Raw genomic sequence first — 25,098 nt, forward strand, 5'->3', positions numbered from 1 at the left:
GGTATGTGCATGACCAAAGTAATTTCGCTAAGTTGGCTGTTACGTACTACGGACAAGACATCTAATGTTTTGACAGAAAAACATAAAACGCAGAGGAGTGCGTGCCAATGTAATTACCGATGGACACGGTTACATTACTAATCACTAATCCGTTTTAACTCCCCAAATAAATAATAGTAAAAAAAAAAAAACATTGATTCCCGCCTATTTGGACTCCGGGCGCGCGGAATCTACCAAGTTTGAACTCAACCTTGGACACCATTCGCTTGCCACGTCATCATAATCACCACGTCAGCATTACGCCTCTCCTCTTCGTCTCTCTCTACTCTCTGCAACTCAAAGAGTCTTAAAAATGAAGGAATACATAAGTTGTTGTCACTCTATTCTTCTCTCTCTTATAATGAGTTTTGTTTTTCTTTCGTAGCTTCTTCGTTCTCAGTTACATCGCTTTGAAACCGTCTCAGCGAACTTTTTCCTTTTTTTAACAAAAATTCTTTTTCTAATTCTTCTTCGTTTTTGTCTTCGGGAGCATGTGAATACTGACAGTGAGATTTTCATTCTGCATTTTGTTCTTCTTCGTGCTCTTACTCTCTTCTGAAGAGTAGGATCCATCGGCGTCGATCGGTGGCCTTCGAGGAATGGCAACTTCTTCTTCAAGGAGGAGCAGCTCGCCTTTCAGTCACCGGAAACCGATTCCTTCTTATCATTCCTCCTCGTCGTCATCTCATCTCAACGGCAGATTGATTCCTCGCTCTTGCTCGCCTTCTACTTCTTCAATTTTTAGTTCCGGCAGTGGATTCACCCGATCCATGACTCACAGTCGGAGCCCCAGCGACTCAATGTATCCTGGTTCGATCGGCTATGGCAATCGTACTCCTGTAAGTTTTGCTTCCGCGGATGAGCTCATTGGAGAACAGGCTGACTCGTCGAGATCGGGAGATAGCATTTCTGTTACGGTTCGATTTAGGCCGTTGAGGTGTGGTTAGAATTAGATCTGGAACGATTGTGTTAGATCCTGGTAGAACTGCAGTTTGGGAATTTAGGGTTGCATTTTGAGTCTGTGTTGCTTAATATTTTGCTTTCGGATTTTCTGGATGTAGTGAACGAGAATTTCAACGGGGAGACGAGATAGCCTGGTATGCCGATGGAGACAAAATCGTCCGCAGCGAGTACAATCCGGCAACCGCCTATGCATTTGGTACGGTTGCCTGAATTCCAGCTTCCAATTGGCATAAGTGAACTGCGCCTCTAGAGATTATCAGAAACATAGCTAATACTCAATCTATGCATAAATGTGCTACTAGCTGCTTTTTCTCTGGAAGCCTTTACAGTTTTTTTCTGAAGCAAGACTATTACTCTGTGCGTCATTTCTTTGTTCATACAATCATCCCCTGTGCGTCTAAACAGGCCCAACAACTATGGTTATAGGTTTCATTGTCATTGACCCAGAGTTAACAATCGGAATGGACTCTTCTTCTTGCTTTTAAAACTGGGGCCATAACAGCATATTGCCGATAGCTTATCCATACTGCCATTATCTAAATTTTTTTGAGACAGTGACTCAAAAATTAACATGTAGTGTTATCTACATTGCCGTTCTCCTTTGCGGGATATCATCTGTTTAATATAATATGCTAATTTGATATGTTTGCTATTTCTGCCTGGTATATTGAGGATTCTTCCGATTTTACAGATAGAGTTTTTGGTCCTGATGCAACTTCCCAGCAAGTCTATGATGTAGCTGGTCGACCTGTAGTCAGGGCTGCAATGGACGGTGTCAATGGTAGTGTATCTCTGATTCTCTGCAGTGCCCGAGTATGGAACTAGCTGCCATGCAAAGGAAATCATATTTTGAGAAAAATGAATGTCTATGTTCTAAATTCCACCCCCTGAACAGCACTGCAATTATTCAAGTGGAGCTTACTTTGTTGGCAATTTCCTTTACTAAAATGAATACATTGCTTACAATGCAGGGACGGTTTTTGCCTATGGTGTTACTAGCAGTGGGAAGACACACACCATGCATGTAAGTCCTGAGTTTCCCATGATGAAACAGTTGTTTAACCCCCACCACCAACCCTCCCTCTTTATTTTTTCACTCCACATTTTGTTTTCAGCAATGATAAATCAAGTTGAAAGGGCTCTGTTAAGTTGCAGTGAAGTAGGGGAGTCGAAGCTACAATCAGACCAATTTACTGTTAAAAATTTGCTTTTGGTTTTAAGATTTTAATTGTTAAAACACAACTGGTGCCTTGGTTCAGATTGATAGACTGACTGATAAAGTGTCCTGACTGGCGACTGCTTCTTGTGTCTTTAAGGTGCCAATAATCTAAACACTGAGATTATCCTGGTACTTTCCCCCTTTGGTGTTGAAATTTTTTAAATTAGTGAAACTAGTCAAAGCTTTCCACCCATTTCAAAATACAAAGGATCTGTATCGTTTCATCTGAAACAATACTGAAATGAAAAATGGTGTAAGACCCATGTATAGAACCTGCTTGTGTTTCTACCATTCTTGAAAGAAAAAAAGAGAATTCAAAATTTTGGGCAATTTGATTTGAAATTTCAAACATTGCTCTGCTGTTTGGGGATTTTTGAGTCATGAGCATTTAATGCAATAGGAGCCTCATAGAATTGGTGGTTCTACATGTGTTGGATGAAGATAGAGTGGTTGAGCATGGTAACTTGTCTGTCAGTTGGTATGGTTCAGCTACCCAAGGCAAGTTATACCTATTGAGCAGTACGGATGGGCTTAGTGTCAGAGGGATTGGATGGATTGGCTGGCTTCTGTTCTGCATAAGTGCTTGTGCTTTCATATGCATTTTGGTGTTTGATATTTCCTGTATTTTGCATTTTCTATTCTATTAATTCAAGGAAAACTTGGCAAACCCATTGCCTAAGGCTTGCACACAAGCAGAGTCCGAGTTATATTTTCCTACTCAGCCTTACCCCCAACAATTTTTGCTCGGAGGCTGTTTCAATATCTTAACCTTAGGCTACAATTGTTTCTATTAATTAGAGAGTAGTTCCACCCCCCCCCCCCTTGCTTGCTTCATTGAAGACGTGTTGGTTCTTGGATTATTTAGAGGGTAGCTTATCAGTTGTACTGTGTCATCTTTTTGTTCTCATTAACAATTATCTATCATTGAAGAGAGAGAGTGTGTGTATTCTGAAGGACTTCTCACCATGAAGGCAAACATTTCATGCATAATTTCTCTCTGCTCTTTTTTATTACTCTTTCCATTCTTAATCTTGGCAGGGAGATCAAAATTCTCCGGGAGTTATTCCATTGGCCATCAAGGATGTATTCAGCATAATCCAAGATGTAAGTGTATTCATCTATTTTGCTGATGTGAGAAACTGGCTGTTGTAACCCATTTTTCTTAACCAAGTTAAGCTTTATGTTATTTCCTTTCAAAAGAACCATATGTTAGTTGCTTTTCAAATTAGTTGGAGTTTATGTATTCAATAAATATAACAAGCTTGTGGATCATTATGGCAACTAAAATAGTTTGCCAATGATTTATAAAAGTTACTACTATTGTAGTATCACTTTGATGTTATTCTTAAGATCATACGCAGATTGCATTATCAGATGCAATACCTCTGTTCATTTAAAAGATATTTTTGGCCCTTTCCCCCAAGTGCTGAATTTTTCATTAGTGTTTGACATGGCATAGTGGTGTTAATTTTGTCGCAGACTCCTGGAAGAGAGTTCTTACTTCGTGTTTCTTATCTTGAGATTTATAATGAGGTGAGTTGTACAATCTGTTGTATAAATCAGCTGAAAGGCTTAGGGAATATCTTCTTGTGTCTTACACTCGTATCTTGAAGATTATGTCATTTCCTTTTAACTAACTTGGCATTATATTAAATAGCCATTTTAATACTTAAATGAAGAAATTTTTCTGGTTGATTCTTCAACATAGAAAATTTTATTTGATTATCACGATAAAAAAAGGCCATGAGTATTATTACTATTGTTACTTGTAATCTCTTCCTGCTATTGGAATTTGAGCTCTAATTTTCCATATTGAGTTCTAATGTATATTCAAGTCAATATTTTCTAATACAAAATGCTAATTTCTTATGATTTAGGTGATAAATGACTTGCTTGATCCAACAGGACAAAATTTGCGTGTCAGAGAAGATGCTCAGGTTCAAAGTTGTAATTTCCTGCAGTTTTTACTTATAACTGCTTCTCTTGCAACTTTTAAGGACTAGTGTAGCATTTCGTTTTTTCCTTGTCAGCACTTACAGAACTTTCTGAAGCTGCCTGTCAGTTTCCTCCCACCCCTGAGGGGAATGTTTGATTTGTTGCACCAAAAGAACAAATATCTAATTTTAATGAGTGGAGTATTCTGTATTTGAACAAAGGGACCTTCTCTTCCTTGTAGATGAAAAGGTCATTATATGTGATCTTTCTTGGGTTAACTTTTCAAACAAACTTTTGCAGGGAACCTATGTTGAGGGTATAAAGGAGGAAGTTGTTTTATCCCCTGGGCATGCTCTTTCCTTTATTGCTGCTGGAGAAGGTATTCTATGAAATTTCTGCTTCTCTCTTTCCAGCACAAATTCCCTTCTTGGTAGGCACTTATATATTTCATTTGAAAGATCCCATCATTTTGGTTTTCTGACTGATGTTTCTTTTAATGACAGAACATCGTCATGTTGGTTCAAATAATTTCAACTTGTTGAGTAGCCGAAGTCACACCATATTTACACTGGTACTAATATTTTTAGCCAAAGATTTTTGATGAGATACACACTATTGAGCACACAACTTGATTTATGTTATTTTTTCTCTTTCCCTTTTACTTTGCTTTACTTCTTATTTTGCTTGCACCTACTGGTTATTTGGACTGTCTTTTATATTATTCTTTTCCTTTCCTCTTTTGGAGATGGGGGAGGGGCTGCATTGGTTTTTTATTCATCTGGTTGAAGTTTTGAAGCGGTGGAGAGTTTTCTAGGGAATTTGAAAGAGTGCACAAAAAAGTAGGAATTATGCGTGTAAGTGAGGGCTTGATTACCTTTATTTATATAAAAATCACTCAACCAATTTTATTGTCAGGAGACCATATAAAATGTCAAGTTTCACATAGCAAGTTCTGAAGCCATACCCACACTTAATGAACAATATCATTATTTTGGGCATTGTATGCATTAACAATGATCCTTATTTGTAATTTATGGTCTATATTATATAAACCAACCCATGGAACTGTAACAGGGATGCAACAACCGTGGGAAGTAGATCTTGCAGGCACCACTTGCATGTTGTTTGTTAGTCCATGTATCTTTATTTTTGTTTTATCCTCAGTGTACATGATGCAAAAGTAAGTTGATGTAAACCAGGTCTAGGGTTAGGGGTATTCTGGTAATTTTCCTAAGGCTTGCTCAGGAAATTCCAGCAAAAGAGAGAATGGTTTTACGGTTTCTAATGGGTTTAGAGCCTTCTGAAACTTATTCTCAGATCTGAATCCTTTTATAAATTGAATTTCAGATTTAAAAAAGAAATAAATTCTGCAACTCTAAATTTTCTACAATTCTCAATGTTGAAGATGAATGCAGAATTTCTTAAAGTCATTGAACTAGGACAGAACTGCAGAAAATAAGGGTAGGACTTGAGTATATGGGTTCCTGCGGTTCTGAGGGATGTGAAAGGAGTTTGAGTGGGGCTGGGAATGGGGGTTTCCTAGATGGAGTAGGATGCTTTATCGCAAGGAAGAAGGTGGGGATGGGGGAGGCTGCGGCCACTAGGGAAGGGCCTAAGGTTTGAGTGAAACTGTAGGGAAATGGGTAAGAAGCTGTATGCAATGTGGTGGGGAGGGTTTACTAGGCCTAAGCAAGAGGGGAAGGGGGCAGGGATGCTACAATAGTAAGGGGAGGGGTTTCTAGGGTTGCGTGGGCAAAGGAGAGCGGTGGGGAGGGGCTGCGGACAAGGGGGAAGGCAGGGGTGGGTTTTCTTCTTACTTGGAACTGCTGGGATGCTTGCTGGAAGGCTGAAGAAGCTGCTGGGGTTGCTCTACTTGAATGCTAGAGCTTGAAGAATGCAATATTAGACAACAACAGGTTCCCCCTCAAAGGAACCTTGCCACACCTTGGCAATAAGACTCAAAATTTATTCAATCCAAACTGAAAATAACTTTCATGAAAAGGCTATTTATAGCCTGAAAATAAAGACTCTGACTCAAACTAGGATCTCCTTACTGATAGGGTCCCATTACATATATGACTGGACTCTTATCCAAACACTTGAAAGGGGAATCAAATTACTACTAGATTACAACCCTTAGATTGGAATCTCTCTAACACACTTTAAGTTATCCTTTTAAGCACACACTAATTAGATAACTTAGGACTAAAGAAACCTACTTTAAATCAAACTAGACTTGAGCAAAACCAAACTTGACTCAACTTAACAAACTGGACTTAACAAATATTCTGGAAAATCCTAAAATTAATTTCTGAAGTAACTTAATGCCTAAAATGCCCAAAATACCTCCAAGTAGGGGTTCGGCCAATCTATTGTGGTTTCTTGGATCCGTGATGGGGGCACACCTGAGCTTTCGGATAGGGGGTCCTTGTGTTCACATCATAAGTGCAGTTTCAAAACTCTAAAACAGCCTTCCCTACGAACTAGGAGGTAAGGCTGCATAATTTGCCCCTTCCTAGACCCTGCAATGACATTTTTTTCTTCTTCTTCTTATTATTATTTCTCTAATTTGTACTTGATGCAGTTCAATACTGTGTATAGGATGTGGTGGATTTTCATATAAAATTGAATGAAGAGACAGCTAGAAATGGAGCCACAATGTAAGGAAGAGAATCACATGGATGAGGGTAAGAGAGAGGAGAGATAAGGAATAGAAAGAAACATGGGGAAGATACTGAAGACAAGGAGATTGCAGTCTAACTTCTGATTTTTCAAAAAAGAAAGCAAGAACTCTCTTTCCTTTATCAAATTATGATGGGGGGGGGGGGGAAGGTTGCTGTTAGAATGAAGCTAATCTTATCTAAAAAGTAAGGATATAAAAAAAGAAAAAAGAAACTAGGAGTCTCCAAACTTAGGATGTGTTTGGAGCATGGTTCAAGGCATGGTTGCCAAGGCAGCAAGGCAACCAGGATGGTGGAGGGGTGCCTAAGTGAGGCAACAAGATGCCCACCCAGGTGACCTAGGCACCTCAATGATATTATTTGTTTTTTCTCACCCTCTTCTCTAACATTATTTAGTTATTGTATACACCTTATTGGAGTTGACCATTTTCCCAGTCATTGGTTGTGAATACACTATCCTCAACATCAACTACAAAAATTACGATGAAGATGTATTTCTTGGTAAGTCTCAAAATAGCCGAGCCCATAGAATATTCAATAAAAGGACCATAATAGTGGAAGGCCTCATCAATGTCAAATTTGATGTGTTCCACCTAGAGGTGGATAAAAACCATTGGTTGCTGATGATGGTGGTGACGTATTTGTGAAATAAATGTAAAGAATTGAAGACATGACCGTAGAAGAATCCAATGGCACTTCCAAAGATTTACGTAAGGAAGTATGGAAACACCACCCCTTAGACCAAGTCACTGGAAACCTTTGATAATGTGTTGATTGGTGAGCCTTGGCAGTCTTAGCAAATATTCAGTGGGCACTAGAGACACAAAATTTGGAGATCCAGGTTCAGTCTGACAGTACCAATTTGATTAGCATTCTGCTAATCAACAAGCCCCCTTCCCTTCAGATCTGTGCAACATCATTGGAGACATTGGTTTTTTGGTGGAACAACTTATGTTTTGTAGTCTTGTTCATAATCCAGGAAGATGGAACCTGTTGCTCACACATTTGCTAGGACCCTGTCCATTCCATGTAGGACTTTTTGGCCTACTACCTCTCCTTGGCTGCTTAAGTTCTGTAGTCAGGACCTACCATCATTTGCATGGTTTCCTGAATAAAAATATTTTTACAAAAAGATTTTAAGAAGAAAAGGCTGGCCAAAAATGTGGTTAAAAGGTCAAAATTCAGGGCCAAACTTATGGGTCATCAAATGTACAAAGGAATATTGAATATGGTTTGGCTATATTGACATTGTTTACACATTTTGACATGTGGCTAATCCATGAGAATCCTGTATATACATGTAAGAGGATGTGCCATATCAGCCATGTACCCAAAATCAGTTGGGATGTGTTGTTTGGAAACACTTCTGCACTACATCATTGTTGCCTTTTTTATTCTTGTTTATGTCACTTATTTTCCAATTTTTTTGGCAGATGATTGAAAGTAGTGCTCATGATGATGAATATGATGGAGTGATATTCTCCCAACTGGTATGCTGATAAAAATTTACCAGTGAATTTATCTTGGATCATCTTCATTGATAGTCATCTTACTTCCATTTGTTTTTGTGTAGAATTTGATTGATTTAGCTGGGTCTGAAAGTTCAAAGACCGAAACAACTGGACTAAGGAGAAAGGAAGGATCTTACATAAATAAAAGCCTTCTTACTCTTGGAACTGTAGGTGTTAATTACATATTGAGGCTATTTTTTTTCTTTCAACCGTAACCTAGATAAATAGGACTTATTCATGGTTGACGATGTGGCTTGGAGCAAACCCATTCATTGCTTATGCTATAGTGTCACTAGAAAATTATTCCATTCTTTCTCTTTTTTCTTTTTACCCCTTTGGAAATTGTGGATAAGTAGAAAATGAGTTTTTAGATTATATTGAATTACTTTATGTTTGCCTATTTTAAATTGTGGACTCTGATTGAGAAGTTAAAAATTTGAAGGTGATCGGAAAACTGAGCGAGGGGAAATCATCTCATGTTCCATATCGTGATTCTAAGCTTACCCGCCTTCTACAATCCTCACTGAGTGGGCATGGGCATGTCTCGGTTAGTATTATGTGGAGAAACCAATCATCTGTTTAGTGAATAATTGCTTGGGCTGCAGCTTATTGTTTTCCAGCTGTTGTTGCTGTTTTGAATTTTGTTTTGGTTGCATAATTATTGGCAGCTTAAAATTTCATAAACTTCTGCTTGTGCTCATAAAAATAAGGTTCTTTCCCAAAGGAATTCAATTCTTTCTCTCTTTCTTCCTTCTGTTTTCCGACCTATCTCTCTTTGCCTGTGAAGTAGATTTAATAATGCAAAATGCTTATTACTCATCCTTATGTTGAATAATGTTTTTTTATTATTTCCCGATGCATTTGCTGCAGCTTATATGCACAGTTACTCCTGCATCTAGCAGCATGGAGGAGACTCACAATACAATAAAATTTGCAAGCAGGGCAAAGAAAGTGGAAGTCTATGCTTCACGCAACAAGGTAGGCAACCAGTTACACAAGTTATGTGTTGTTAATTATCCTAAAATGAGGACTTACAATTACACTGTTTGAATATTTTTGTTCTAGATCATTGATGAGAAATCATTGATTAAAAAGTACCAAAGAGAAATTTCAACTCTCAAAGAAGAACTTGATCACCTAAAGAAGGGGGTGCTTGCTGGTGTCAGTCATGAGGAGATTTTGAACTTGAAGCAACAGGTTTCCTTCCATACTTTATTGTTAGAATCTGACAGCTATAAATATTAGTTGTGTAGGGGGCAATAACTTACTTACCTGATTACTTCTATGAAACAAAAAATCATGTGTGTTAGTTTTAGCATTCTGATTCTTGTTATTTTGTTGCCTCTGTGTTCATTGAACAGCTAGAACAAGGCCAAGTGAAAATGTATGCAAGGTTAGAGGAAGAAGAGGAAGCAAAAGCAGCACTGATGAGTAGAATCCAGAGGCTAACCAAGCTAATCCTTGTTTCTACAAAGAATTCTATTCCTGGATATTTAGGTGATGTACCTAGTCAACAACAGCACCATTCTGTTGAAGAGGATGTAAGCTTCCACATTTCTTCAGTGATTCTCCCACCACATACTGAATCACACTAAAAATCATGATCTGATGCCTTTGGATGACGAAACAAAAAGGAAAATGTCTTTATGCTGCCAGAGAAACTTTTGATTTACTTCCTGAGTTTTCTTGGCACTAGCATTTAGCACAGCAAAGCTTGATTGATTTTAATTATCTGGTGAAGAGCTCCTTTTTAAGTCCTTGAACTTTTCTTAATTCAAAATAGGCAATATGAATATATATTGCATTTCTAGAATAAGATATGTTCTTAGCCTTTTCTGTCTAAATATATCAAGCGTCAGCTGGCTTTTGATCCTGTCCTCATGTTTTCTGTTCATTATCTTTAATACTATAATTAGGTTTTGCTTTTTAAAATTCATTATTGGTTGTCTTTTCTTTCTAAAAAATATCATTTTATATGAAAAATTAATGAAAAAGATTTGCTTACAAGAAATTTATACATATCGTGAGGTTTTGTCTCTATAAAAATCGAAGCGTGTAATGAAAAATCAACACTGCTGATAAATCTAGTGTGCATGTGTGTTCATGCGTTTCAACAGCCTTGTTTTTTGTATCTAAGCTGCTCACCCTCTTTTGCTACCAGATCTATATTGTTGCTGTTGTTGCTTCTTATCCCTTTATCTTATTTCCACTATGAATACCCATCATCATTTTGATCTTTTGTCAGCTTCGGTTATTGGGCCCTCTTTCGATATCTCATAATTTGGATTAGAAGGAATCACAATTTCTGTTCTGTGAATGTAAATTGGCTACTTGGTGGTCTGCCTTGATTTTTTCTTTTCATTTTAGGTTATATAAACTATTATGAAGTACATTGAGGTTGTGTGCTAATTGTTTTCCCCTATAGACGTATCAATCTGGAGCATATTTCTGATACTGATAATTTGTGTAATTTAATACCAGAAATTGGACCTTTTGCGTGAGGGTTCTCAGTTACTTGTTGAAGGTCAAAACCAAACTCCATCTTCCACTATTTTAGTTCCCCTGGACACCTCGAGCGAACCTAGACAACAAAGATATTCAAGCAAATGGAATGAAGAATTGTCACCAAATAACAATTCCGTCGCAGATACTCAAGGGGGTGAACTAATCAGTGGGACTGCAAGTAGTTCTAGATTGCAAGTGGTATGTTTTTTCTTCTCTTATATGTATGTGTGGTTACTAATTCTAGTACTGATGGTTCTATATGAATATTGAAATGATTTTAACATGACCAATTGAACTACAAATTAAGCAATTCTAGCACAGCTAGTTGGAGCTATCGTCTCATTCTTTTGGCAACTGGTAAAAGCAAAGAAATTGATAAGCAGGCCATGCAGACCTTTAAGAAGAGAAAAAGGGGAGAAAGAAAGTACAATGAGGAAGGAGATTCAGCATACATTTATCGGGGTGCTCTCATTTTATTTATACTATCAAAAAACCCAAGACTTGTTACCTAGTTGCCAAGGAATCAACTATCAATGAGAGACTAAACAAGCTCTGTGACTAATCATACCTCAGGCTAAGGAACTCCCCATATATTGACTAATTATAAAGAAATTAAGGTTCCGCATGATGGTAATTCATCAAACTCATACAGATAGTTTTGCGGTATAAGAGAAACTTCAAGTCAGATTTTTTCAGGGATAATTAGTTCGTCTATGTGAGGTTTATAGTATGCATGCTGTACTTTTTTCCTCACATTTAGTGTATTTATTTTCTTGGAAGAATCTCTGATTTGCTTTTCCTCCATGCATTTCCAGTGGAGCTGCTATTTATATTTTTTTCTTTATTTTTTACTCATGCTGGTTTGGTTGAAGGGAGTTCCCACTTTAACTCAGTTCTTCATCTGAACTTCCATCAAGGATGATATTAGTACCACAGATCATCTTACTTTCCATGGATGCTGCCTATCGAATGTCTATTATTGTTTAAATGCAGCTGAGTCATTTCCTCTCTATTCACTGCCTGTTAACTTTTTGAGTTTTTGTATAATATATCTTACGGGATGGGAATGAATTGGCTGATTCCTACTTTAGTGCTCTAAATAGAAAAAATGCTACAATGTTTCAGAAAATCAACCGGTTGTGAGGCTATTTAGACAGAAATATCGGCAACCACTAGTTCAATTATCAGTCCAAATGGTCCACCGTGAAAAAACTGTTAGAAATGACAGATGTACCTAATAATATATTTGATGGCTTTATGTCAAAAGTTGAGCTGTGACCATAAGGACGGATTGTCTGATGATCTGAATGGTCAAACAATCCATTTAAACATTCTTAAGAAATAACTTGATCTCCTGTACCTGCTGCTACTTGTTGGAATATTTGTCTTGAATGGAAGTGAAGGGCATTCATTACTCTTGCTAAGCATGAATTTAGAGTGACATCCAGAGCTGCTCCAAGAAAATGCTGCAGCTAGTAAGCGCTGTCTTTGCTGGTTGTAGCAAAGTCTTGGGATCGAATCATAGTGTCACCTTGGGATGGTGGGTAAGTTGATTGAATTAGTTTATGAAATTTGACATGTGGCTAATCATCCTACACCTACCTATCCAACTGTTAGGCTTGGCACATCATCATAACTTGTAGTAAAATTTATTGAGCCTCCTTAGTATGCTCATCAGAAAGGCCTATCCTAGTGAACTGTTGCTGTTTTGTTCGGCACCGTGTTCCAGTCTTTTGCTTCGGTTCACTGATTGTGCATCTTTTTCCTTCTCCCTAGAAGACCTCATAATTTTTTTTTCCAGTTGTCAGAAAATGATTGCTTATCAGGTCTGTAGTTTGAAATTTAGGTCAATAATCAATATACTGAAATGTCAATAAAACATTATGATTTTAACAATGTCAAAAAGAAATAGAAAAACTAACATGTGAATTGAAGAGTCTTTAATGTTTTGGTTTTCCATTGTAATGGAACATAGTTCAGTTTCAATCAAGGTTGCAACCACAGTTAACATTGATCTTGAATCATGGGTCATCAATCCTTTACTTGTTGCAACTTGCAACTCAAAATTATCACAATGACCACAGAGCTCTTTCCCTTTTTTTTCTCCCACATCCTTTCTTGCACCAGATGAACTTCAAGTCCAACTATTTGTACTTCTCTATTCTCAAATTGGATGCAGGCTGGGATGACGATGGCAGATCAGGTGGATCTCCTTGCTGAGCAGGTTAAGATGCTTACTGGAGAGATTGCTTTCGGCACTAGTACCCTTAAGCGCTTAATGGAGCAGTCTGCCAATGATCCCGATGCTTCAAAAATTCAAGTATGAGTTTCTTCCTATCTATATATAATACATGATGTGAGTGTATTTACTCTAATCATCTTTAAGGGGTATAAGTAGGAGCAAAGCAGATCATATTGTCCAAATTTTGATTTCTTTTGCTGGCATTTTTCATTGGCCCCTTTATCAACTTGATGTCAATGACGTTTGTCTCAATGCTGATCTTCATGAGAACGTCTATATGGAGCAGCCTCCTAGATTTGTTGCTCAAGGGGATATTGTATTGGTTTGTCGACGTAAGACATCGTTTTATGGGCTGAAACAGTTGCATCATGCATGGTTTAGTCGGTATCAAGGTTCCGAATTTTGGTTTCAAGGCCCGGTTTGACCAGCCTCGAAACCGAGTTAGGGTCGAAATTTCAACCAACTCAGTGGAAACCTCGGAATATTTCGAGGACATCTCGATGGGTGTTTTTGGGCCCTGTTTGATGGATTTTTTTTACTTTGGGTTTTTGCATCCACCATATTTAAAGCATAAATAACACAATAGAAGAGGTATTTTACATTTAAAAAAAAAAACAAAAGTACTCATTCATATTCTAATAGTTGAGAGATGTGTATCCATTTCAACAAATACAAAGAGTTGTCAATTGTAACAAAAGTACTTTAATTAATAAACATAAGCATCATCATCTAAACCACACCAATAAATACATACACGTATGTATAAATATTCCACTATTTTTAAGTATAAAACAGAAAATAATTGGTATTTATATCATTTTTAAATAATTTCAGTAAATACTTAATAATTTTCACATAATTTAAAAATATAATTAAACTGCATAAAAATAAATTTGACACCATCATAACATAGATCGAGTGATAGTGTCTCACATATACTAGATTCAATGTCATCTATCGTGTATAAATATTCTCTTTTTTTCTTTTTAAATACATTATATGGAAATTGTTTTTGAGAAAAAAAATACTAGCGCTCCACAAAACTAAAAAAATTTAGCAACATAAATTCATAGATCATGCTCTCAAGCTAAATATATATTGATTTGAAAAGGGGGGGAAAAAACATTTTTGGATGCATCCACTATCAAAATTTCAAAATTTTGGGCTGAATAAAAATACCTAACTTCTACATGTGTTTAATCCCCAAGAATGGGACAAAGTGGATGTTTGCTGATAAAACACTAAAGAAGTGTAGGGATTTGAAGCCAAAAAGTTGGATCTTAGGTCGAAATTTGCAAAATTGGAGGGGTGGTATCGAAACAAGATTTGTGAAATATGTAGATGTCATTGAACTAAGTAATTTAAAGAAGGAAGATGGAACGAAATTGTTGAAACCCAATATTTGGTCAAAATTTCATTCGAGATGGGTCGAAGCATAGTTGTCAAGGTGACGTGGTGAGGGAAGGCAAAGCAACAGAGGGCAATGAAACCCAACAAAGGGGCCAAGAAATCTAGGCAACGCCTTGACAACTTTAGGTTGAAACCTAGGAAAAATATTTTGCCCCCCAAGCCTTGTCTCAATTGGAAAAAAAATGAAATTTCGACCATGGTGACAGAAATTTGGATTAAGGTCATTATACATCAGTTATAGATTTTGGGTCATTCGATATTCTTTTGACGTTCTAGTCTAGGAAAGATGTTTCTTGTTGTTTATGTGGATGATGTTGTCATCATTGGGGATGACGTTGTTGGTGTTGTCAAATTAAATGTTTATCTGTAACATAAAGTTCAAAATAAAGACTTAGGAAGACAAAAGTACTTCTTGGGTGTAGATAGTTGCTTAGTTCTGTAAAGGGATCTTGTTCGTCTATGTCTTTGTGGTGCAATAATCAAGCTATAATTTCATATAGCGTCAAATCCTATCTTTTATGAGAATACAAAGAATGTTGAAGTTGACTGTCATTTTGTTCATAAGAAGCTGCAAGAAGGGCTGATCTCTCCAATCATGTCCAGAACGAAGAACAGCTGGCTGATTTGTTCACAAAATCTTTAGAGGCTTCAAGGGTGGAGTATATTTGTATTAATCAAGCTAAGACAGGTTTAATGTTTATTCTCCAGCTTGAGTGTTAGAAAGCATAGCCAAAGGGCAAAAAAGGGAGAAAAGCATCATTCGGGATTAGTGCCTAGGCCTTTGGATGGTTTATGGAGTCTCTCTTTTGTTTACTTCCCTAGTGTTTCTCTAAGTCTGATGTAAGTTCTATAAATAAGATTGCTTGGCTTTGAGTCCCTCATAGTTCACTTTAGGTCTCTCTCTCATACTCTTCTTCTTCTCCTTTCTCTCTATTTTCTCTATTTATTAACATGTACCAACATGGACAGTTCTTGCCAAATCTTGTGCTTAGGTATTCAATATGAAATCAGCTAATTAGTTTGGCTGTTCTTTGTGTTTGCCCAGATGTACTTGTTTGGTTGATTCTTGATAGACTATAGAGTTGGCTTAAATGAGGATATGCACATCTATTTTTCAGATCTTGTGGTAAACATCAGGCATGAAAAGTAGTTCCTTCTGTATAATCTAAAACTGTCTGCTTATTACCATCATGCAACTTGAATGTTCATTCACATTCCATTTTTATAGATGTCCTTTTCTTTCAATTTCTGCTTTACTATCGGTGTATGTCCTCCCAAAAAAAATTGCAGATTCAGGACTTGGAACGTGGAATACAAGAGAAAAGGATGCAATTGAAAGCTTTAGAGCAGCGGATTACTGAGAGTAGTGAGGCTTCATTATCTAATGCATCATTGGTTGATATGCAGCAGGTATTATCTTTTGTCTTTTGATGTCTATACTCTTTCCTGCCTTTACCTTGCTTTCAGGTTTATCATCTTGCATCTTCATATGCAATTAAGCTGTGCTCTCCCCATGAAACAGACTTTGATGAAACTGATGACTCAGTGCAATGAGAAAAGTTTTGAGCTAGAGGTGAGTAGACATTAAAGTATACTGTTTTGGCATTACGGTAGATGATTTCAGAGCTCTAGGTTTATGTGGGCATTTCATCTTTAATTCTGTAAGGAGTTTGTTGGGGAGGGTACTGCTTGAACATTGTTAACTATTAGCTTTCTTAGTGGGAGCTGTTGGCTTTTTCTTTCACAAGCGTTAACTGTATGTATTACGAGTCACTTGAAAGCTTGGATGTTAATGGATGCAGATAAAGTCAGCAGATAATCGTGTTCTTCAGGAACAACTACAGGATAAGGTAATGAGATATACGTATGAACATGTGTATTGACATGGCCATTATGTTTTTTTAACACCTGGAAGATACAGCTCAAGCATCCTGATTAAAGGAAGGCTCTGGCCATCTCCCCAAATCATGTCCTTTTTGGAGTTATAAGAAGTTTTTTTTTCTTTCTTTGTAGTGTTCAGAGAACAAGGAATTGCAAGAGAAACTAGAACTCCTGCAGCAGCAATTGGGTTCAGTCCTGGGTGATAGGTCTTCACTATCTTCTGAGCAGGGCATTTCCGAAGAATATTTCGAGGAGTTGAAAAGGAAAATTCAGTCTCAGGTGATTACTGGGATTTATTACCATTTGTTAACTTTTTGAAGGTTTACTAAATATGGTTGACATATACTGCATTTTATCATAGATATCAGTCATGGGTGATAACTTTCAATATTGGCAAAGCCAATAAATGTCTATTATCCCTACAGTTCCTATTGGATTTCGGTCATTACGTTTGCCAACATTCTGCAGTTTTGGACTTCCTAAGAGCAAATCCCTAATAATGATGATTTGTTTCCATTGGAATATAGTAGTTTTGTACCTTAGGGTGTAGTTTCCATGTTCCATGACAATGGTCTACTGATTGTTGAAGCTATTGTGAGCCCTTGGGAGGCTTCTTTTTTCAATCACGACTACTTTTGCAAGATAATGGAAGAATCACTCTATGATAAATTTCTTTTATCTGGCTTGGAATTGCAGTGAACTTTGCTTAGCTAAACCAAAACCTGGGAAGTACTTGACTAGCTGAGTTGGAGCTCAGCATCTTAAGATTGTTGTGTGCATGCACAGCTCAATGGCCACAAGGTTGAAATGAGCAGAAGATCTGTGCCATTTGGCATATCACTTCCCTAAAGGATAGGCTCTAACATGTTATTGAATACATGACGTGTGGCATGTTTTGTCTAACTTTCCTAGGTGCTTTTCAATTTGTCTTACCATGACATATTCCAATACATGTATCTGGAGATGCTGAATCTCTGTTCAGCTTTTTAAGCATTGAGGTCATCAGCTTGTTGGCCTAATTCATATTTGTATGACAACTGATGCATCAGGAAAAAAAATCTACAGGGGCAGCCACTTTTGACTATGTTTCCTCTTAGTCTCTCATTTTCTGTCTGTTTTATGCCCTGAAAGTCTGGCTGAAGCTTTGAAACTCAATTACTCAAATACATATCGGGTTTTAGCTTAAAATTTTGAGAAAATTGCATTGGCACCCCAAAATGGAGGCCTTAAAGCACTGACATCCCACTTTATGTTTAAAAAGCACAGCAACCCCAAAATTAAATTTTCATTGGATATATTAGTCAAATTTATCACTGAAAATAGTTAAATTATTGTTTATTTTAAAATATATCCTATAATAAATAGTGTCTGAAAGGTTTTCAGTGATAAATTTGACAAATATTTCCAATGAAAATCCAATTTTTGGGTCTCTATGCTTTTTAAACATAAAGTAGGGTGTCAATGCTTTAAGGCTTCCATTTTGGGGGTACCAATGCAATTTGCTCTAAAATTTTTAATACAAAAAAAATGGGATAATCACTCGAAATGATGATAGTTTTTGGTTGTTGTTGTAGAGTATGAAAGTTTCTTTTTCTAAATGCTTATCAATGGTGTTATTAGTCTTTAGTTTAATCTATTGTCGGTATGAATGTAATTATTTTATTTAAATTTATTTTTTGTTTAAAATTCCCCACAGAAAATGTGTTTGTTTACATAATATTGGATCTCTTATATTTAGTGGCTGCATTAGAATTTTTTTTCCCCTTAAATGAAAGGCCAAGAAGGATTTCATCCTGGATTCTGATATATAAATTTTTTCTCTATCATAACTTGCGTTTTTCCTATTTCCCTTGTTCAACAAAAATCAGTGGCTGTCATTGAATATGGCTACTAATTTATCTCTATTATTTTTTATGAGTAGGAGTTTGAGAACGAGAAACTAAAGCTGGAGCATGTTCAGCTTATGGAGGAGAACAGTGGATTGCGCGTGCAGAATCAAAAGCTGGCAGAAGAAGCTTCTTACGCAAAAGAATTGGCATCTGCTGCTGCTGTTGAGCTGAAAAATTTGGCAGGTGAAGTCACCAAGCTTTCTTTGCAGAATGCAAGACAAGCAAAAGAGTTGCAGGCTGCTCAAGGAATCCCATATTCTAGAGGTGCTGGAGTGCTCACTGTTAATGGTGCTAGTCGCAAGTATTCTGAGAGCAAGACTGATAGCATTAAGCCTGGGAGAAAGGGACGTTTCTCTAGTAGGTCTAATGAAGTTTCTGGGACAGTACATGATGATGTGGACTCCTGGAGTCTTGATCCTGATGATTTTAAAATGGAGTTGCAGGCAAGAAAGCAAAGAGAGGCTGCTCTTGAAGCTGCTTTAGCAGAGAAGGAACTTGTAGCAGAAGAATACCAGAAGAAAATTGAGGAGGCAAAGAAAAGGGAAACTGCTTTGGAAAATGATCTAGCAAGCATGTGGGTTCTTGTGGCAAAGTTAAAGAAAGATGGGGTAGTTGTTACGGAGCGCAACATTTGTGAGAGATCTAATAGTGGAGACAGTATTGCAGTTGATCCAAAAATAAATGGTGAAGAGGACAATGAGATTAACCCCAGAGGTGCCCAACTTTCAGATGGTCCCGAACTAGAACCTCTCGTTGTTTCCCTTAAGGTAAAATCTGAGTATGTTAGCTTGATGTTACATGCATATGTCTGCTGCTGCTCCCCCCCCCCCCCCTCTTCTTTTAAGTTCTCCATTCTTCCCATTTTCTATTGGATTTACAAAATGTTTTTTTTCCCTAAGCAGCTTTGAGTTTTTGTTTCATTTGTTTCTCCTCCATTTTATATTTTGTTTTTCTGGGTTGGGGGGTGGAGGCTGCAAATTCCATTTTGGGGTGCTTTTCTCCTTTAATGGTCTCTTATTTGGACTAGAATGATGCATTGTGATGACTATATTTCCACCCACTATGCAGTTAGGTTTATTTCCTTGTTAAGGTTTTAATGTTTTTCTCTGGATTCTTCTGATATATCATGTTTCCACTTTCAAATCTTTAGAGTAGTGAATAATTTAGGTTTTATTCACAGCAAACTGGATTTGTCAATCACTTTTGCTATGACTTGTTTCTGAAATCTCAACTAGTAGCTCATGAAGATCAAATGTAACTATAGTATAATACAGATGTCAGATTTTAAATGACTTCAGAAAGGTTTTGTAAAATCTGAAGAACCATTAAAGAGCTTTACTGAAACACAAGTCTGAGTGCAAATTAATTGCTTGGTGAACCAATGTTCAGAGAAGAGATGAAGTGTAAATCTATACAGATCAATTGAAGTAAACGGATCTGTTTCCTAACAACCCTTCATCTCATGGGTTTGAAAGCTGGATAAGTAGAGGTAACGTGTAATATCTCAATTTTTCAGACCCGGATGCAGGAGATGAAAGAAAAAGAACAAGAGACATTGGGGAATGGGGATACAAACTCTCATGTGTGCAAAGTATGTTTTGAGGCACTGACTGCAGCAATACTTCTTCCCTGCCGGCACTTCTGCTGTGAGTAATACTAACCTTCCATATCAGTTTGTTTGTCTTTAAATATATATTTCAGTATATTGATCAGTCTCTGCATGTTGTGGCAGTATGCAAGCCTTGTTCACTTGCATGCTCTGAGTGTCCAATTTGTCGCACCAAGATAGCAGATAGAATCATTGCATTCACTTCATAACGATTCATAATATGTCCCAACTGAAGGTAGTTTACGTGTTTTTCTATCTTCACTTCTTTTTGGATGTCTTCATAATTTCCACAACATCACTGCTTTGAAAATTCTTATCTTTTCTGACTCTTTCAGGGAACATTTCATTCAACTACTCGCCATTTTCCTGTAATACCAGGTGCAATTCTTTTATTAGTTGGTCTGTAAGTAAGTTTTCTAAATGGTGCAAATATATCCATATTTCGTCTCCATCTTCTTCCAGAAGGCTGTAAAAAAGTATTTTTAAGGAAGAAATGAATGTGAGAGAGAGAGAGAGAGAGTGTGTGTGTGTATATGTATCAACCATTACATTTTTCAAAACCAGGAGAAAATTAGTAACTGGTTTTGTAGTATGTACACTTGTTCAAACTGCACTTAAGTGGATCACCCAATAGCCAAATGACTAATAAGAATGACCCCCCCTTCTCTGAATTTCATTATCATTTTTGTGATGTGGCTCAATATTAGATCTGAATTTAATGATTAATATTATACAGTAACTATTAGAAATTTTTTGCATTCAAGAAAATGGAGATGGAATCACCATTTGGGTCTGAACTTTATAAAAACAGAAGCTATTGGAAAATTTTCAGCACCACCACTTTAGCTAACCCAATCTATCAATTCAACCCGCTATTAAGCTATTACTAACACCATTAGTCTCAGATAATTTTATTCATCCATTTTCTCCCTTCACCCATCTTCTTCTCAGGTTACAACTACACTCAAAACTCTTTTGTAGCTTTACCGTCGATAATCTCAACAGGCTCTCTGACTGTGATACTCATGGTTTTGCCACTTTTCAGCAAGAATCGACTGCCTGCAGCCTCACTTACGATTCCTTCTGGCTGTTCCATAGTTGCATCTTCACCCATCCTCTTGGTAGATACGTCAGACATGCTTCGTCTTTAGTTCTTCAGAACAAAATGAAGAAAATTCCCACTGGTCTGTACATAAAGAATTATGAGACAGATTAAGAAACCTATATCAGAGAACAAGAAAATAGAACGGATTTCCTACCCAGGTGTTGCAAAGCTATTCTATTGACATTTTTACAGAGCTCAAATGCAGAAAAGAGGCTGGAACAGAGTTGATCCTTAAAGAGGGAAAAACAAGAAAGTGAAGGACGGGGGGAGATTTACGTGGGTCCACCAGGACTGGTGAAGGACTACCAGGTTTCTAGTTTAAATCCGTTTTAAGTGGTTCACTCAAAACAGTAGTTACGATGTCAACCAGGAAAGGAAGGAGGCACTGAGTTCTCATCTCAATCAAGCATTTGAAGGTACAAACCCAGAAGAAAATAACGGATTTCAGAGGATCTGAAACGGTAAAATATGCAAGAAAAGGGAGTAGGTACAACTGTACAAGGTGGGTATATTCTTCTTAAGGAACAAATATTTTCTTTTCTTTTTTACATCTAATAAATTGTTTACGTCATCACTTAACTCTTGTTGACCAACAACAGGGAGTTTAACCGATACAAATTCACTCATCACTGATATTTTTGTAAACTATAAACTGGGTAACGTAAGGGGTGGCATTAATTTAGGTGGTAACTTTGGTGGTACTTAAAATTCCCCAATGCTTAGAAGTAGAAGTAGAACTAGAACAGGAGGGTACGTGACCTGGACTTGAGACTGGAAAACAGCTCTCATTGTTTTGATACTACTCTCTGAACATGAAACTAACTATCAACTACTAGTTTCCAACTTTAGCAGAACTTCAATGCTGCGCATTTAATGAACGACTTCAATAAAAGTTAATTTTTTTTTTTTATAAGTAGGTAAGGTTGAAAGAGTTAAGAAAAAAACAAAAACATGCAAATTGGGTCCCCTTGACCATCCACTCCATCCAGACCGTATGCAGTTCAGTAATGCACATTAATTGCACAACATTGAAACTCTATCCAGAATGGGATGACAAATTTCTGTTACTCCAATTTTTTTGACAAGATACTGACATTGTTCTCAACTTAAATTTCAAAAGAGATTGGTTGGAGTTACGACAGTTGAGAGTTATTTTTGGATAGATGTATCACATACACGCCTCCTCACTAAGAGGTGTTAGTTTTACCGCAAGCCAAAAATGATTTCAGAACCAAAGCCATTACAAGTGGAACTCCACTGGATCCACTTGTAAAAGTAACGAGGACACATGCAACATTATACAAACGCAAGTACTATGGCCTTTTCCAGTTTATCTGATCCTGGTTTTTGTGTCTGGAGATTTGAAGTCGTTCATCTCCTTTCCCCCTGATGATGTCTAAGACCATCAATGAGATCGGTACCAGCTCTGTTGCAGGTGTCTTTTTCCAATCCCTGGTTTTTGTGTCTGGAGATTTGGTTCGCAAACGATATCGTCTTTTAGACTGTTGAAACTTGAAACCATAAACCCTGTTATAAATTTAGCTCAAAACCAACCAGATCCAGATACCAGAAGGCTTAATCACTCCTCTTTATTGCACAGGTTTTTCTGAAGATTGTATATATATGCTTGGGTTTTCTCCTTTATAATAGAAAAAGAAGTGTTTTTGTAACTAAAACAAGCTATAATTGTATTTCGATCTGTCGATAGAGATGCAGGTAAGACATCTACTCGAAGACTCAATCCCTGTTTTTACGTTAAATTACCTATCTTGAGTGAAGCTTTCCTGATTTGAAATTTGTATAATTCAAACCCATCAAAAAGAAACCCCCCATAGAAGAAAAAAACAACTGAAAAATAAGGAACATAACCAGAAAGTACGGTTCTTGCCAAGGAAAAAGAAAGTTGAGACAAAGGCCTCTTTTTTAATATATCTTACATCTGATGATGATTGACGAATTCATATATACAAGGTCGATTGGAGAAGGATCAGAGGATAGTAACTAGACAAACCCAATGGATTCGATTGGAGAAGAGAAGCATGGAGAAGGTTGTGTAACCAAGAAAGAAAACAGAGACTTCCACTTGGGTTTCAGGCTCACCTTTAAAAAACGAAGAAGGCTATGGAGGGCTGATTTGAGGAACTCTCAAAACATCTTTCATTCGCTTGTTACCAGTGAGATTGCTTGCTTGATTCTTGTACAAATCGACGTCGCTGTTGCTGAAAAAACGAGGGGCCTGAGGAACTTTAGGTACCCAGGTGCCAGAGTCTTCAGCAGACAAATTCAAGTTGGTTTCAGGATGAACCGGTGGTGCGAAATCAGTCTGCCATGATTTCTCAGTCAGAAAAGAGAAGAAACTTGTGGAGAAAAAACGAATAAGATGATGGGCAGAATTCAAACCTTACAGAAACCAAAAGGAGCAGAGGATTCGAGAAGCTCATCGACCTGCCAGCCCGGTAACATCTCCATCAGGTATTCCGTTAAGCTACTGGTAGAACCTGAAGCTCCTTCACTTGCAGAAACATCTTCAACGACTTTGGACATATTAACGTTGGAACTGGCAGAATTAGTTTGGGCAGCTAATGGTAGCGAATCATAAACAGAGTTGGGTTTAGATTTCACATTGAACGATGAGCAGGCAGAACTATCAGTGGTGGTGTTGGTAGTGGTGGGTGAGGAGGAAGGGAAGGAAGAGAGCTTAGCGCCGGTAAGGAGGAACCTTTGGTGCTTGGTAGTGAATTCATTGGCTGTATGAATGGGAATGTCACAATCTCTGCAGAGAATTGCTCTGTCTTCTCGGCAGAAGAGTAAAGCACGTTTCTCCTTCAAACAGGTCAAAGGCAAGAAAATTTTGTTAACTTAAATACTTTATCACAAAGAAATCAGAAGAGAAGAAGAAGAAGGAGAAAAACCTGGCAGACGTCGCAGCATGGGGCGTCTTCTGAAGAAGGACGGAGAAGAGGAAAGCGTTGGTGTTTTCCGGCGAGCTTGTTGGCATGGTGGACACGGTGGTCACAGCCATGACAGAGGACAGCTTCGTCGGCTGAGCAGAACACCAAGGCTTCTTCTCTGTTGCAAACGTCGCACTGGATCTTCATTAGTGTCTAGTTCTACACTCTACCCGCAGCTTTAACAGCTCTGAAGTCTAAACAAGTAAGATATACATTAGAGGATTGGAGGAGCCCAAAAGGAAAGTTGAGGACATAAGGATCACTACTGTAGTCTCTGCAAAACTGTCCTTCTCATCTCCCTGTAAAACAGATAGAGAGAGTCAGAGACTCAGAGGTTGTTAAGGGAAGAATTGATTGGGAATTGAAATTTGGAGCTGAAAGCGTGGGACTCTTTTATTTATACAAATGAATATACTACTCAGAGAGAGAGAGAGAACAGAGAGAATAACTGTTTTAGTGGTCCAATGAAGTGAAGGAAGAGAGGGAAGTCACTACAAACAATGGGAGATCAATTAAGAGAGAGAATGAGAACCTAAATCTAGGATATTATGATTTTGTTATTGTTTTATGCATTTCTGTTCTTTTTCTTTAGCTTGAAAGGTCATGAATCTGGAAATAGAGAGATTTTGCTTTGGGGAGTAAGGGTTTGGTGGTATATCAGTAAGCTGCAAAAGTGGGAAGGAATGAAGGGAAACAGGGGAGATGGATCATGAAGTGAAGCATTGGGTCCCTAATGAGATGAGATTTATAAATTCTAGTAAGAAAATTCAGGCAATTGTGCTTAATAGACTGTCTTTCTGTATGGGTTTGGGATGTCGGCAGAGGTGGGAAACCTACCTTCCTGGCAGTTCTGGTTCAGTGGTCACTGGTGTCTGGATTATAAAACAAGGTATGAGTTGTATTGGTATATCCATTGGAGATCAAACAAATAAAAGAAGATGTACTTTCTGATTGATACAATCAATTCATGTCAGTTCTCTAACAATACCTGCTAGAGAAGGATCTGGTGCTCACTACAAATTATGTATGCTGTTTTCAGAGTCAGACCCATTTGAGTCTTGAAGATCTATGATGGATGGGCATCAGATTTCGGCGATTGCATTTCTACCTCTTTTGCCTCTCAGAGTTGGAAGCGGAAGTTGATCAAACACTTAGGGT

At 37.5% G+C, this 25,098-nt stretch overlaps 2 protein-coding genes across 5 annotated transcripts; one reads left to right on the forward strand and one right to left on the reverse strand.

Moving 5' to 3' along the window:
* Positions 1-325: 325 nt before the first annotated feature.
* LOC149014333 (kinesin-like protein KIN-7D, mitochondrial) lies at positions 326-21,387 on the forward strand. Of its 2 annotated transcripts, none has more exons than XM_089157265.1 (25): positions 326-976; positions 1,101-1,198; positions 1,694-1,783; positions 1,974-2,026; positions 3,260-3,325; positions 3,701-3,754; positions 4,099-4,158; positions 4,457-4,535; positions 4,660-4,727; positions 8,271-8,327; positions 8,411-8,515; positions 8,791-8,895; positions 9,219-9,326; positions 9,414-9,545; positions 9,710-9,889; positions 10,830-11,051; positions 13,033-13,173; positions 15,796-15,915; positions 16,028-16,078; positions 16,308-16,355; positions 16,519-16,665; positions 18,308-19,042; positions 19,804-19,921; positions 20,008-20,119; positions 20,220-21,387. In XM_089157265.1, the coding sequence occupies exons 1-24, from the start codon at positions 639-641 to the stop codon at positions 20,091-20,093; spliced, it is 3,261 nt and encodes a 1,086-aa protein (XP_089013391.1). In that variant the 5' UTR covers positions 326-638; the 3' UTR covers positions 20,094-20,119; positions 20,220-21,387. The 2 variants fall into 2 exon arrangements, with proteins under 2 accessions (XP_089013391.1, XP_089013389.1); XM_089157263.1 differs by having other exon boundaries at positions 19,792-19,921; positions 20,220-21,385.
* A 1,420-nt stretch (positions 21,388-22,807) lies between these two features.
* On the reverse strand, positions 22,808-25,071 carry LOC149014334 (B-box zinc finger protein 20-like). 3 transcript variants are annotated; one of them, XM_089155745.1, is made up of 5 exons: positions 24,929-25,071; positions 24,778-24,812; positions 23,902-24,239; positions 23,390-23,812; positions 22,808-23,312 (listed from the first exon to the last, which is right to left on the reverse strand). In XM_089155745.1, exons 3-5 carry the CDS (start codon positions 24,085-24,087, stop codon positions 23,109-23,111), a joined length of 813 nt encoding a protein of 270 aa, XP_089011871.1. In that variant the 5' UTR covers positions 24,088-24,239; positions 24,778-24,812; positions 24,929-25,071; the 3' UTR covers positions 22,808-23,108. The 3 variants fall into 3 exon arrangements, with proteins under 3 accessions (XP_089011871.1, XP_089011870.1, XP_089011869.1); XM_089155744.1 differs by lacking the exon at positions 24,778-24,812; XM_089155743.1 differs by lacking the exons at positions 24,778-24,812; positions 24,929-25,071 and having other exon boundaries at positions 23,902-24,771.
* Between the last annotated feature and the right edge of the window lie 27 nt (positions 25,072-25,098).

Source organism: Hakea prostrata, chromosome 5, assembly GCF_041222555.1.
Source record: "Hakea prostrata isolate BN-2017 chromosome 5, UWA_Hpros_2, whole genome shotgun sequence".
Lineage (NCBI taxonomy): Eukaryota > Viridiplantae > Streptophyta > Magnoliopsida > Proteales > Proteaceae > Hakea > Hakea prostrata.